Raw genomic sequence first — 13,109 nt, forward strand, 5'->3', positions numbered from 1 at the left:
TCGCCGTTAATTATTTTACCTTTTATTTGCCTGGCACTTTATAGTTTACTAAATGTTTTTACATTTATCATCGCATTGACTGTGCACCAAGGAGAGATGGAGAGACAGTAAAAATTCTTTCCAATTGCCAAATGTTCTTGTTAAAAATGCAAACATCCCCAGCACAACGACCAATTAGGCTGGCAGCCACTGAAACCTCAGAACAAATTCGCTCCAGCCTCTGCTTTCTGCTTGGCCGCTCAGCGCCCGGGGATGGAGGAGTGCTTTTTGCAAGCAGCCTTGGGGGTCAGAGGGGCCTGGCGGGGTGTCTTGGCCAATCCGAGGGTGCTGGGCCCCTGGGGGAGGAAAAGGGGTTGGGAACTGAGGCAGGTGTGAGGACAGGCCATCCACTTTTCAACGTTGCACGTAAAAAAATGTGCTCTCAGTAAGTCCCCAAATTCTAGTCCAACCACCCTCCCTCATCCCACTTCTCTCTGAAACCTTGTGCTCATTCTGGTGACCCCAAGGTCAGAGGAGAAATCTTTATTCAAGAAAAGGCCCAAAGATTTTCAGAGACGAGTCATCAAATCCAAAACCTTGGAGAAGGAGACAGAAGACAGCGCCGTGTAGAGGAAAGAGGGCACAGGGAGGCCCCCAGGCCTACCTATCTCTAACCTAGCTCTGCCATGGGACCCAGGGGCCCCAGGATGGCACAGCCCCACCCAGGACTGGCTTCAGCTGCGAGGAGAAGCCAGACGCTGGGTGCTGGCATCCTTGAAAGGGCCATCCTGGGTCATGGGGGTAAATCAGGAGGTTCTGCCTCTGGGAGGGGTCTCAGTCACCCCAAATGAACACAGATGGGTGATGGGCTGGACCCTCCCGAAGGTCCTCCCAGCTCCAACATTCTGCAGTCCTACGACCAACTCAAGAAAAGAAGCTTGTGGCCAAACCCCAGGCAGGGCATCTCAAGAGTTCCTGGGCTCTGGGCATGCTCACTTTCGGAGCCCGCCCCACGTCTCCTTACACATATGCAGATAAACCACATAAATAAATAGAATGCATGTAGAACTCTCAAGAGACGACCTGAGTTGCAGTGGACCATTTGACATAATGTTAGGTTTGTAGCTAAATTAAACATGTATTAATTTCAATTCTGCTGCTTTCTTTTCAAATTTCAGAGCCTATCAGTTTGTTCCCAGCTCTCAAACATTTTTGTTGGCTGTTGATGAAAGCTTGTAGGCCCTAGATCCTGTGTCTCTGTTCCTAGTACTCTGACCCCAGAGAACTCAGGCAGCAAGCCTCAAGAAATGCAACAGTGGGTTTAATACACATGTGACAAATGCTGTTTTTGCAGCACAGTGGGGGGTATCTCAAGCTCCACTCAAGGCCACATCCTCCAAGGAGCCTTCCCAGACCACTCCAGCTCTCAAAATCCCTCCCTGCCAATCCCAGAGAACTCACTGTCCACAGAACTTACTTGGCTGTAGCAACACACTTCCACGATAACCCCCTTGTGGCCATTTTGCTGCCTTCTTTGGCTCTGTCCTCACTTTTATTTAATACATTCATATATGTGCCTTATCTTCCCCCAGTGAACTGTGAGCTCTCAGAGGTACCTCACACTTCCCCTCTGCCTCCTCTCGAACCCAGATCTCTTGAAAGCAGGCCAAGAGAAGCAAGGTCATGTGAGCAGAGGCTGTGCAGTTTGGATAGGGGCTGGGAGCCACTAGGTCCCACCTACCCTCCATGCCGTCATCTCGATGCCCACTGAAGTTGTCGTAGGAGTCCCAGCGGATGAGGGGGTCGGAGGTGTTATAGTCCACAGACACACTCGGCCCGTTCTCCAGGTGCTCCATGCCTAAGTGGGATGGGAAAGGCAGGGGCAGTCGGGGAGACAGTGCAGAGAGGGAAAAGAGATCAGCAGCTGGAAAAACAGAGAAAGCCCACAAGCTCCCCAAAAGAGGCTCCCTGAGGGACTTCTCGTTTTCTTGAGCGTGGTGGGCGGGACCAGTGGCTTAAGCTGGACTGAGAACTGGGAGTCTAGTTTCTTACATTCTTGAAAAGGCTCATGCCAGGTCATAGGGGTAAATCAGGACAGGCACTGAAGAATGAAGACCCCCTGGAAGAAAGCGGGGAGGACCCCTGGCTGGGTGTCTGCCTCTTTTTCTTCTGTGTCCCTGGGGCTCCTGAGGCAGTGCCAAGAGACTAGAAAGTCTGCCCCTAGAGTCAGACCCTGGGGGTGGGGGGCAGGCTGCTTATGAGCTACGTGGGATCAGGGACAGCAGGGAAATCACAGCCCCGACATTGAAAGGACATAAAGCCTCCAAAGGGTCATCCCAGGCATGGCCCTGCCCCCTCTTAAAATGCTCTCCACTCCAGACAGAAACCTAGGGGGCATGGCAGAATCTCCTAGCCATCCACAGAAAACCCAGCTTAGCACTGGGACAAACACCTAATGCATGCAGAGCTTAAAAGTAGATGATGGGTTGACAGGTGCAGCAAACCACCATGGCACATATATGCCTACGTAACAAATCTGCACATTCAGCACATGTATCCCAGAACTTAAGGTCAAATAAAAATAAATAAATAAATTTTTAAAAACCTGGCTCAAAGACAGCATAGCTCCTAGTCAAGTCTGTCAGGGTGAGTTACCTTCCTGGCTTGGCAGTCCTTTCTTTAGTCTATCCAGAGTCCCTCTGCCCATAACCTAACTTCATCTCCTTTCATTCCATTCTCGAATAAGATGGTGAACAACTGGTCTCCACTTATAACCAGTCTAGAGGCTTCAAGGTTATTATTAAACCGGCCTTCAGGTTGAATCACCTCAGTTCTCATAAATACGCATCATCTATCCAGCACCTTTGTGTGCCCCCTGCCCGCCAGCCACTCCCTCCATCTACCAAGGACCTTGGTCTCTGAATATAACAGGCTGATGACCTAATGGGACCAGAACAGTTTATCCAACCCAGTGCCTCTCTGTCTGCTTTTTTATTTTTATTATCCAGAGATTAAGTCACTGGTTCATGTTTAGCTAGGGGTCCACTCTGAAACCCAGATCCTTTACTGATGGCCTGCCTCTCAAAAATAACTTGATCACTGTGGAACAGACCAGGGGTGGAAGGGTGCTGGGGATAGGGTCAGGATAAAACGAAGGAGTGAGGGAATGAATTCTAACTTGGCTTATACCTTGAATTTTCTCTGGCCCATAAGAAAATACAAACTCCACTTTGCCATACTCTGGAAATCGATCATCTGGAAAAAGAGAAAGAAAAATAAAAATAGGCAAAAAGTCCCAAAAAGGATTCCATAAAAAGTTTTCTTCTAGAAAATATTAAAATACCATATATGTACATGGTTAATAATATAATAATAATCAATGTATATTTATACATATATACATGAAATTATATCTATACAATGAAATTAAGTCTCCTGCCCACTCTAGCCCCTGTCCTACTTGCCTGAGGTAATGAGGTAACTGATTCTAACTATTTCTATTTCTTTTCCACTAGCAATTTACCTCTAAGACTCTAAATAATAGCCACTATTTTTATGCCACTATTTCTAGATACCAATTTTATTTTATTTTATTTTATTTATTTTGAGATGGAGTCTCGCTCTGTCGCCCAGCCTGGAGTGCATATTTATATTTTTGAGACAGAATCTTGCTCTGTCACCCTAGATGGAGTACAGTGGTGCGATCACAGCTCACTGCAACCTCAATCTCCCAAGCCAAAGTGGTCCTCCTACCTCTGCCTCCAGAGTAACTGGGACTACAGGTGCAAGCCACCACGCCCGGCTCATTTTTGTATTTTTTAGGGAGACGGAGTTTTGCTGTGTTGCTGAGGCTGGTCTCAAACTCCTGGGCTCAAGCAATCCACCGGCCTCAGCATCCCAAAGTGCTGGGTCTACAGGAGTGAGCCACCATACCCAGCCAGACATGAATTTTAAATAACCTCTATGGATTGACCACTATTAATATGAATAATTTGGTTCACTTATACTACTACCCCTACTTCCTGTCTTCTTAAATCTGATTAGATTATTGTTTTTATTTATGCTATTGATTATCTTTGAAACTTTAAATAAGATAGTTAAGCCTCTATTTCTTTTTCTCTTTTTAGAGACCAGGTCTCACTCTGTTGCCCAGGCCAAAGTGCAGCGGTGCAATCATAGCTCACTGCAGCCTTGAACTCCTGGGCTCAAGTGATCCTCCTGCCTCAGCCCCTGGAATAGCTGTGATAACAGGCACACGCCACCATGCCCAGCTAATTTTTTTATTTTTTGTAGAGATGGGGTCTCACTATATTTACCAGCCTAGTCTTAAACTCCTGGCCTCAAGCAATCCTCCCGCCTTGGCCTCCCAAAGTGCTGGGATTACAGGCATGAGCCACCGTGCCTGGCCATGCCTCTATTTATTGATATGTCAATTTTCGATGGTATCTCCTGACTCCCACTATGTAAGAGGAGGAAATCTGTGACCCTTCCTTCTCTCAACTTCTGCCCAATCCCTTATTTATTTTATCAGCTATGCCTTTATTTTTCCTTGTTAAGACTGTTATCATTTACATTCTGTACTGTAATTATGATGGCATCTTCTGGCTCCAGTGCAAGGAGAGCTCATTAAAGAAACACCCTTCTACATGAGCCAGACCACACTAAGAAGATCTGGACCCTCCTCCAAGCCCCAGGTCCAGTCTTTCTCCGCCTGAGCCCACTCTGGACACAGATCACTGCCCACTGCATGTAGGAAAAGAAGTTACAGCAAGGATGGCATCTGCTCCATGGGACACCTATCACGCCTGTGCGTGTCTCCATCACTTCAGGCATCACTTCATAGTATCATGTTTGTGTGTCTCTCACTGAGGAAACTGTGAACTCCCTGAGGGTAGGGCCTGACTTCTTTCTGTTCATATCTATAGGGTCTAGCACATGCCCGACACATACAGACACACAAGTGATGCTTGGTGGGTGGGTGGGTGGATGGATGGATGGATGGATGGATGGATGGATGGATAGATGGATGGGTGGGCAGATGAATGAATATGTGGATGGATGGATAGATTAATGAAGGGATGGATTAATGGATGGATGAATGGGTGGGTGCGTAGATGGATGGCGAGGTGGATGGATGGACAGATGGACGGACAGACGGATGGATGAATGGATGGATGGATGGATGTGTGTAAGGATGGATTGGTGGATGGAGAGAGAGATGGGTAAATAAATGTGTATTTATATGTCCTAGGCATTAATGTGATATAGATAAAACTTCCAATGGATAAAAGAAAGAAGCAAAAGCAAACACCAAACCTTTCCCAACCACCTCTTCTTCTCTCAGAAAATGGTTCCCCCTTGCTGCTGCCACACCCCTCCACTATTGCTCTTCTGCCCTGCAGGGTAATTATCCCCTGCTAGTCTGCCTCCCAACTCAACAAGATTTTTGAGCTCCACCAAGGCAGAGACCATGCCATGTTTTACTTTGTATCCCCGGCACTTGGTACAGATCCTAGCCCAAAGCAGATGCCCAGTGAATGTTGAAAAAAAAAATGATTGTCAGTAGGACACATGTGACAAACTGGGAGGACAAGATGAAGGAGAGACAGGGAAAGTCATAGAAGGCTGCAAGATATAAAACAGCCCAAGGACTGGGAGGAGTTTACCTCCACTTCTACTAATAACTGGAATTCCCAGACCATCCAATCTCAACTCTCTCCCAAGTCTCTCTCAACTCTCTCCCACCATCACCCTGAGACTAGACAGACCACATGGTCCAGAAAAGATGGTCCCCATACCCACCATATCGTCTCAAACTGAGCTCCTCTCCCTGCCACAGGGGTGCCCACCCCCAGCTCCACTCAAGGAGCGCACCTTTGAAAGCATCATCAAGGTCCTCCTTCCCAAAGACAACCCCCAGGTCATGGATGGCACAGGTGTGGAACTGCACACGGAAGATGACGTCTCGGGATGGGCTTCGGAACTTCTTGTGGTAGCACTTCAGCTGGGTGGGAAGACGGGCAGAACCAGTCAGGGGCCTGAGGCTGGGAGGTCAGGTCCCAGGGAGCCTCCTTATCAGCTCCGCTGACTGAGCCCCCAAGGCTCACCCCAAACCCGGTGAGAGAGAGCTCATCAACACCAAACAGGATCTCAGAGTTCTGTGGGGAAACTTCTAGAACAGCAGAGAATTGGAGGCCAGTCTTGGCCTCTGGGGACAAAAATGTCCTCCCAAGAAGTTTCTACATACAAGTCAGAGTGCAAAAAGTAAGATGGATTTAAATGGCAGCAGGAAGAACTGAAGCTAGAATTCAGAGAGTCCTTGTCACCAATAAGAAGCCAGGAGGTAACAGCTCACACTGAGTGATATTTCCCTGGAGATGCTCCAGAACAACAGCTAAGCCCAGGGTGAGAGACACAGACTGTGTGAGACTGGAAGGTCTTCCAAGAGCCCTGAGAGCCTATGGTTCCAAGCCTGGCAGCCCAGGAGGAGTAGCTGTCTTGTCCCAAGAGGCAGGAAAGGAGTAAGAAAAGAAGGGAGAGAAAATAAACAAGGATGGGGCTTGACACAGAGGGACAGCACTCACCAAGATGTCTCCCTTCAAGAGCAGTCCTGGCTCGATGGTGATGCAGACGCTAGTCTGGCTGTCTCCTGGGATGTTGCTAAGGGAGAGAGGTGGGCAGAAAAAGAGAGGGCTGCTGGAGGGGAGATGAGGGAGGGGCATTTTCTCCCTGCTGCCCCTACGCCACAGGGTTAGTGGGAAACCTCTCTGACTCTGTCCTTTCAGCCCTCTTGAGAATATTCTCTCCTCTCCCCAACCTTCTGACCTGGTCCTTAGCCCTGGGCCTTGGGCATCTCTGGCCTCTCACGCCCATGTAATACTTACTAGATGCCAGATGTGTACACAGGTTGCATGGCCTGGTAGATGCGGAGAAACGGCCGACATCCTGTAAAAGTGGGGTGGGTGTTAGCTAAGACGGCAGAAACTGGCAGGCAGGAAGGGCAGAGGAGACAGTGAAGGGAGAAAGAGAGAAAGGAAGGAAGAAATGGGGGAAGATGAGGGAGGAAGGGGAAGGAGGAAAAGAGGAAAGAGTAAAAGAGGAAGCAGAAAGGGGAAGAAATACCAACTTTTCACTTGTAAAGCAAATTAAATTAATAAAAACATTGCCCATCCAACATCATTGGCCAGCAGACACTGCAAATAGATTGGTGCTTAGAAAAGTTTAGGAAGCAATACACTTGAGAGTCCAATGGAGGCCTTATGACTGCAGCTCTCGGGCTGTCTGTTACTACCCAAGGTTGCCTCTTAGAGAAGATGGAAGATGAAAGGGAGGAGTTGGCAAGGGTGGAGGTCAGAGGGCTCAAGGCAGGTACCTCCTTTAGACTCAAAGTTGGGGATGCCGTGCATGATCACGTGGTGCAGAAACAAGGGCTTGTTGTTCATTTTGATGGAGCCGGAGAGCAGGCCACTGAAGTAATGCACGTACCTGTAGCGGTGGGAGAAGCAGCTTCAGGGAGTGAGGTGGGTACTGGTGCAGTAATCCCTGTTCTCTCTTTTCCAAGAACATTGCCCTAGACCACTCACCTACTCTACCCTCTCCCCAACCAACATGGTCCCCCTCCCCAACCAGGCCTCCCTCCCAGACATGCCTGCCTGCTGCTGGGAGCCCTAGGTAGGAAGAGTGAGCAGGTATACCAGACCTAGAGCTGGGTCAAGTCAAGCATCCCACTTGGAGTTCGCCACCGCCCTCTGGTGGTCAACCTGAATATCTCTTTCCTGCTTCACTCCCAGCCCGAGAATCTCCTGCTGGACCAAAATTTCCACCCCACATCCCTGACAGGCATCATTTAGCTGCACAAGGCAGGCCCAACCACCAAACAGCTCTGACACCCTCACACCCCCAAACAAAGCTCAAATCAAGCTTGCGCTCATACTCACAGCCCCAGTTCTGCCCACAGATCCAGTAGCCACAAGTGATAGTCTAGCAAATAGTGAGCAAGACTTTAATGAATGTAGTTCTTCACTTTCTCTACATCATACTAAAGTGCATGAAGTCCCTCTCTCTGTATCCTTGAGTTTACTTGGTATTCGAGGTAACTAGCTTCTAATAAGTATCTATCTCTAGGGTCAACATCCCCCAATTTTTTTGTTTTGTTTTTGTTTTTGAGATGGAGTTTCACTCTTGTTGCCCAGGCTGGAGTGCAATGGCGCAGTCTCGGCTCACCGCAACCTCTGCCTCCCGGGTTCAAGTGATTCTCCTGCCTTAGCCTCCTGAGTAGCTGGGATTACAGGCATGCGCCACCATGCCCGGCTAATTTTGTATTTTTAGTAGAGACAGGGTTTCTCCATGTTGGTCAGGCTGGTCTCGAACTCCCAACCTCAGGTGATCAGCCTGCCTCGGCCTCCCAAAGTGCTGGGATTACAGGTGTGAGCCACCGCACCCAGCCAACATCCCCCAGTTCTTTAACAAAGATCTGTTGGAAGAATGGAAGGACTAACCCACACCCTCTCCTTCTAGACAGAGAGGATAAATAAGGTCCAGGAGGGGTCACTGGACTCCAGAGACACACAGCAAGAACACACAAAGCTGGAAGTGGATGGGGAGAGCAGGAAAGAAGTCTGGGCTCCAACGCATCTGCCCAATAAACTAGAGATCGGTCATCTGCCCAATAGAGATCAGTCCTTCTGCGTCGATTGGTCGGCATTTTCCCTTTTCTGATTGGCCATGGAGATCAGTCCTTCTGCGTCGATTGGTCGGCATTTTCCCTTTTCTGATTGGCCATGGAATGACAAGCTGAGTCAGCTAGACCAATCAGAATGTATTCTGAGGCTCTGCAGGAGCCAATAGTAGCTCTCTGAAGAGGGTGGAACTAGAGCCCACATGACCATGATAAGATCCCCTCCTGTCTCTTGGCTCCTTGGCCCACCTCCAAGCCTGTGGGCCTCTGTCCCTGGGCTTGGGTGGGGCCTCCTCGGACTACTCAAGTAAGATAATCTGATGGGCAGCACCCGCTCCTATTCAGGCCCCTGCCCCATTACTCAAGCCGGAAACCTGGAATAGCAGTTCCTATCAGATCTCTGGATCGCGCCAACAGGATGTGTCTGTGTTCGGGGGACAATGAGTCCGGGGGCGGGTGACAATGAATGAGACAGCTACAGGCAAAGCCCCTCCCTCTCTCTTTCCCTGGCCTCCTCTCCTCCATCTGCTCCATTCCCTGCAAGTGACACTGACAAGAAGGCAGGAGGGTGGCAATAAATGCATAGTAAACCCACAGTTGCACTTCCACATCTGGGCTCAGAGAGGTGACCCATCCACAAGCAGAGGCAGTGTCAGACAGGAGCCAGGCAGACACGCCCCAACTGCCTGCTATGCAAGCATATGTTGAACACGAGGTGATATGGTTTGGCTGCATCCTCACCCAAATCTCATCTTGAGTTGTAGCTCCCATAATTCCCTCGTGTTGTGGGAGGGACCCAGTGAGAGATAATTGAATCATGGGAGTGGTTTCCCCCATTCTATTCTCGTGGTAGTGAATAATTCTCACAAGATCTGATGGTTTTGTGAGGGGAAACCCCTTTCCCTTGGCCCTCTCTCTTCTCTTGTCTGTCACCATGTGAGATTTGCCTTTCACCTTCCGCCATGATTGTGAGACCTCCCCAGCCACGTGGAACTGTGAGTCCATTAAACCTCTTTCTTTTGTAAATTGCCCAGTCTTGGGTATGTCTTTATCAGCAGCATGAAAATGGACTAATACACCAGGGATTCCTTAAATAATCCTATTCCTGAGAGGTGACACTGATCCCTGGTCTTCAGGCCTTCACTACTCAGACTCAGAGATGTGACTCTCTACCCATTCTCTCCAAGCCACACTGTGCCATTGGAACAGCATGCTTCTCTCTTAGTATCCTTATCCTTCAAGGTCAAAGGCCACACAGTGATTACAGTCAGCAGACACACATGGCAAGCCAGAGGCTGACAAGGCAGTGCTTGACCAATCATTCTTTCTTCCCTGAGAAGACTCTCGTTGATCCACAGCTGCTGTCTCCAGGGCCCTAACCAGAATTTTCTGCACATAAAGACATCCCATTTCTGGTTGCTGACTCTGAGGCTGGCTATCAACTGTTTTGTGCAACTATAAGGTGCTGGGTTACCTGAGGACTCACTCACTTCTTGGGCTTCCAATTACAATGGCGGGAATAGCCCTCAGCTGGGACAGCACAGTTCTAGCCAGCCAAGCAAGGTGGGATGATGGGGCATGTGTTGGGACCCTCAGCATGATGAGGCTGGAGAGCTCCAGGACTCACAGCTCCAGGCCCTTGTTGGCCCAGTCAGTGTGCTCAGGGGCTAAAAAGGCAAATGGGATGCTTTGGCCTCCAGGCCCTTGTAGTCAGTGCTATTCCCTCATTCTGGATCCTTTATCCCGTGCATTCACTTGGAGGCTTCCTTCTCCCCACCCAGATCTCATGTTACACGTCACCTTCTCAGAAGGCCCTTCCATTTGAATCAGCCCTCTTTCCAGCCCCATCACTCTCTAGCCATCATAGTTTGCTTTTTCTTTGCAGCTCTCATGACTATCTGAATTGTTTCCTTATATGTGTAACATCCACTAGAAGCTGAGCTCCATAAGCCCTTGCCTGGCGGATTCAGCACCATGTCACCAGTGTGCAGAATGGTGCTGACATCACGGCAGGTGGCAGGCCCACAACTCCCAGCAGCAAACAGAGCTGGGCCTGCGTCCCACCATCCAGGTCTCCAGTTTGGGCTTGGGTTTCCCATCATCCTGGCTGCAGCCTCCCCCAAAGACCTCCTGCCCCTGATGCTGCCTGTGCCTTCCTGTGCATGAGATGTCTTTGAGCAACATGTCACCCATGGAGCAGGATCCCTCAGGACAGTGGGTCACACAACCAGGAGGCACTGCCCTAGCCCAGGCATTACTAGGCCTTCACGTACTTTCCAGTTCTGCCACTACTCACTATAGACCATGGCCACACCCCCTCCCTCGGCTCAGCTTCTAATCTGCAAAATGGGTTGCCTAGATCATCACACGATAGCTCACCATGATTCCAGTTTAGGCTCAAATTCACCCCCTCTAAGAGGTATTCCCTGACCATCCCTATTAAAAGAGCCCCGTTCCCCTATCAGTTCTCGTGTCTGCAGTGCCCTCTTTCCTTCCTAGCCTCATTGCTGTCTGACACTGTCTTGTTTGTATGGTTATTTGTTTCATGTCCACCTCTCTCATTAGGTATCAGCTCACCAAGCGAAAGGACTTTTTCCTGTTCACCCAGATATCTCAGTGCTTGGAGCCATAGTAGATGATTTAAATTTTGCTGAATGAATAAATCCATCCCTGCCCTGTTTCCTGCCTGGGCTATTGTGAGACTCCAATGAGACCACGTGGTTGAAAGCTCTCAGTAAAACTGTCTAAACTCTCCCAACAGAAGGTGACCCTTATCATGAGTGTCTGACCTCCCACAGCAGGGGGCAGTGATGCAGTCTCCCGTAGACTCATCCAAGCACTGAAGCAATCCTGCTTCCAGGGCCAAGAACAGCACATGCCTTCCTAGACCAGCGCCTTCTTATCCCCAGACTCATGCTTCCCCATGAAGGTTGCACTGCTCTCTAGCACAGGCCTCAGAGTCAAGTGCTGTGCCAATCTGCGGGCACACACCACAGGCTGGCTCCCGGGCTCTCCTGTGTGCCTGAGCTCACACCACTGCAGGCTGGCATCTGAGAACTTGCGCCTGGTACACCACCACCTAGGCACAGCTATCCCATCCCTGTGAGTACACAAGTCTAGTCCCCACATAGAGTGAGTGCACACATACATGCAAGGGGCTGTGAGCCCCAGAGACCCACCTTCTTTGGGATGGCTGGCCAATGGGCACAATCTTATCCTCATAGAACCGCTTCATTGCAAACCGGTCCAGAGCCTGGTCCGCACTGCAGGGAGAGACAGGTGGTCAAAAGAGGCAACTCCTGCATCCAAGAGCCGCTTGTTTTCCCCACCCCTGCTCCCTCAGACCTTCAGAGCACTCTGGCCAAAGAGCACCTTTGTCCTGGAGGGAAGACAAGCCTCTTCCCCCTGCCATCCTGTGCCAAGAAGCTTTCAGGAAAAGAGTGTTTCAGCATCTCTCCAACTGTGCAGGGCCATACTCAGCCCAGGCTTTAAAGCTCAGCAGCCTGGGAGCCCAGCTCAGGTCTACCACTTATGAGCCCCGTGTCCTGGTACAAGTTCCTGAATCTCTCTGAACTTCATTCTCCTCACCCATCAAATGAGGGTGATAATTGCCCCTTCCTCAAAGATGACTATGGAGATGAAGTGAGGGAATATCCATAAAGAGCTTGGCACTCATGGCACACAGTAGGGGTACAGGAGTGCAGTAAAGGTGCAGCCTCATCTTTGCTTATCATTAAGCAAAGGTGAGACTGACTTGGGTTGCTCGAAGTCCTAAAACTACAGCCTCCTGGCAGGCCCTCCACAGAAGATTCTACCCATCCTCACAGAGCACTCAGAGAAGTCACTTTGAAATGAAAAGATCACGAAGCTCCAGTGACTTCCCATCACTCTTAGAGCAAACCCCAAAGTCCTCAGTGAGGCCGCGAGGCCCCACGGCTCTGCCACCTCCCAGCTTCCCCTCCTCTTCCTCTTCCCTCACTTGCTCAGCTTCAAACACCTCAGCCCCTCGCATTCCCATCCTTCCTCTCCTCTCAGTGTGCAGGGCTCATCCTACAGGCTTGATAAGGCTCAGCCCTTTCCATCCTGGTCACTCAGGTCTCTGTTCCAGGGTCACCTCATCAAGAGGCCTTCTCTAACCATGGACCTGCCTCGCCACTGCCCTTCTTGAGTCCCTTTACTCTTTCATGATAATTATCACCTGCTATTACTAATGTATTTGTTTATGTGTTTAATGCCCATGAGGGCAGTGGCCTGGCTTTGCCCTCTGCTGCATTCCCAGGACCTAGAACAGAGCCTGGCACATTGTCTGTTCAATATTTATTGTTTTTTTCTTTTTGAGACAGAGTCAGTCTCCCTGTCTCCCAGGCTGGAGTGCAGTGGCACCATCTTGGCTTACTGCAACCTCCCCGCCTCCCAGATTCATGGGATTCTCCTGCCTCAGCCTCCTGAGTAG

General features: G+C 49.7%; 1 protein-coding gene across 7 annotated transcripts in view; it reads right to left on the reverse strand.

The window, feature by feature from the left end:
- TNS1 (tensin 1) overlaps positions 1 to 13,109 on the reverse strand; it is a 212,226-nt gene that overhangs the window by 80,188 nt on the left and 118,929 nt on the right. For all 7 annotated transcript variants that reach the window (XM_063595275.1, XM_034955105.3, XM_034955104.3 and 4 more), the window contains 7 exons: positions 11,836 to 11,919; positions 7,352 to 7,464; positions 6,864 to 6,924; positions 6,564 to 6,639; positions 5,854 to 5,983; positions 3,169 to 3,234; positions 1,721 to 1,837 (listed from right to left, as the gene is read on the reverse strand). In XM_063595275.1, the coding sequence (XP_063451345.1) occupies positions 1,721 to 1,837; positions 3,169 to 3,234; positions 5,854 to 5,983; positions 6,564 to 6,639; positions 6,864 to 6,924; positions 7,352 to 7,464; positions 11,836 to 11,919 (647 nt within the window). The remainder of the gene's footprint in view (positions 1 to 1,720; positions 1,838 to 3,168; positions 3,235 to 5,853; positions 5,984 to 6,563; positions 6,640 to 6,863; positions 6,925 to 7,351; positions 7,465 to 11,835; positions 11,920 to 13,109) is intronic.

The sequence above is a fragment of the Pan paniscus genome, chromosome 13 (assembly GCF_029289425.2).
Source record: "Pan paniscus chromosome 13, NHGRI_mPanPan1-v2.0_pri, whole genome shotgun sequence".
In the NCBI taxonomy this organism is placed as follows: Eukaryota; Metazoa; Chordata; class Mammalia; order Primates; family Hominidae; genus Pan; species Pan paniscus.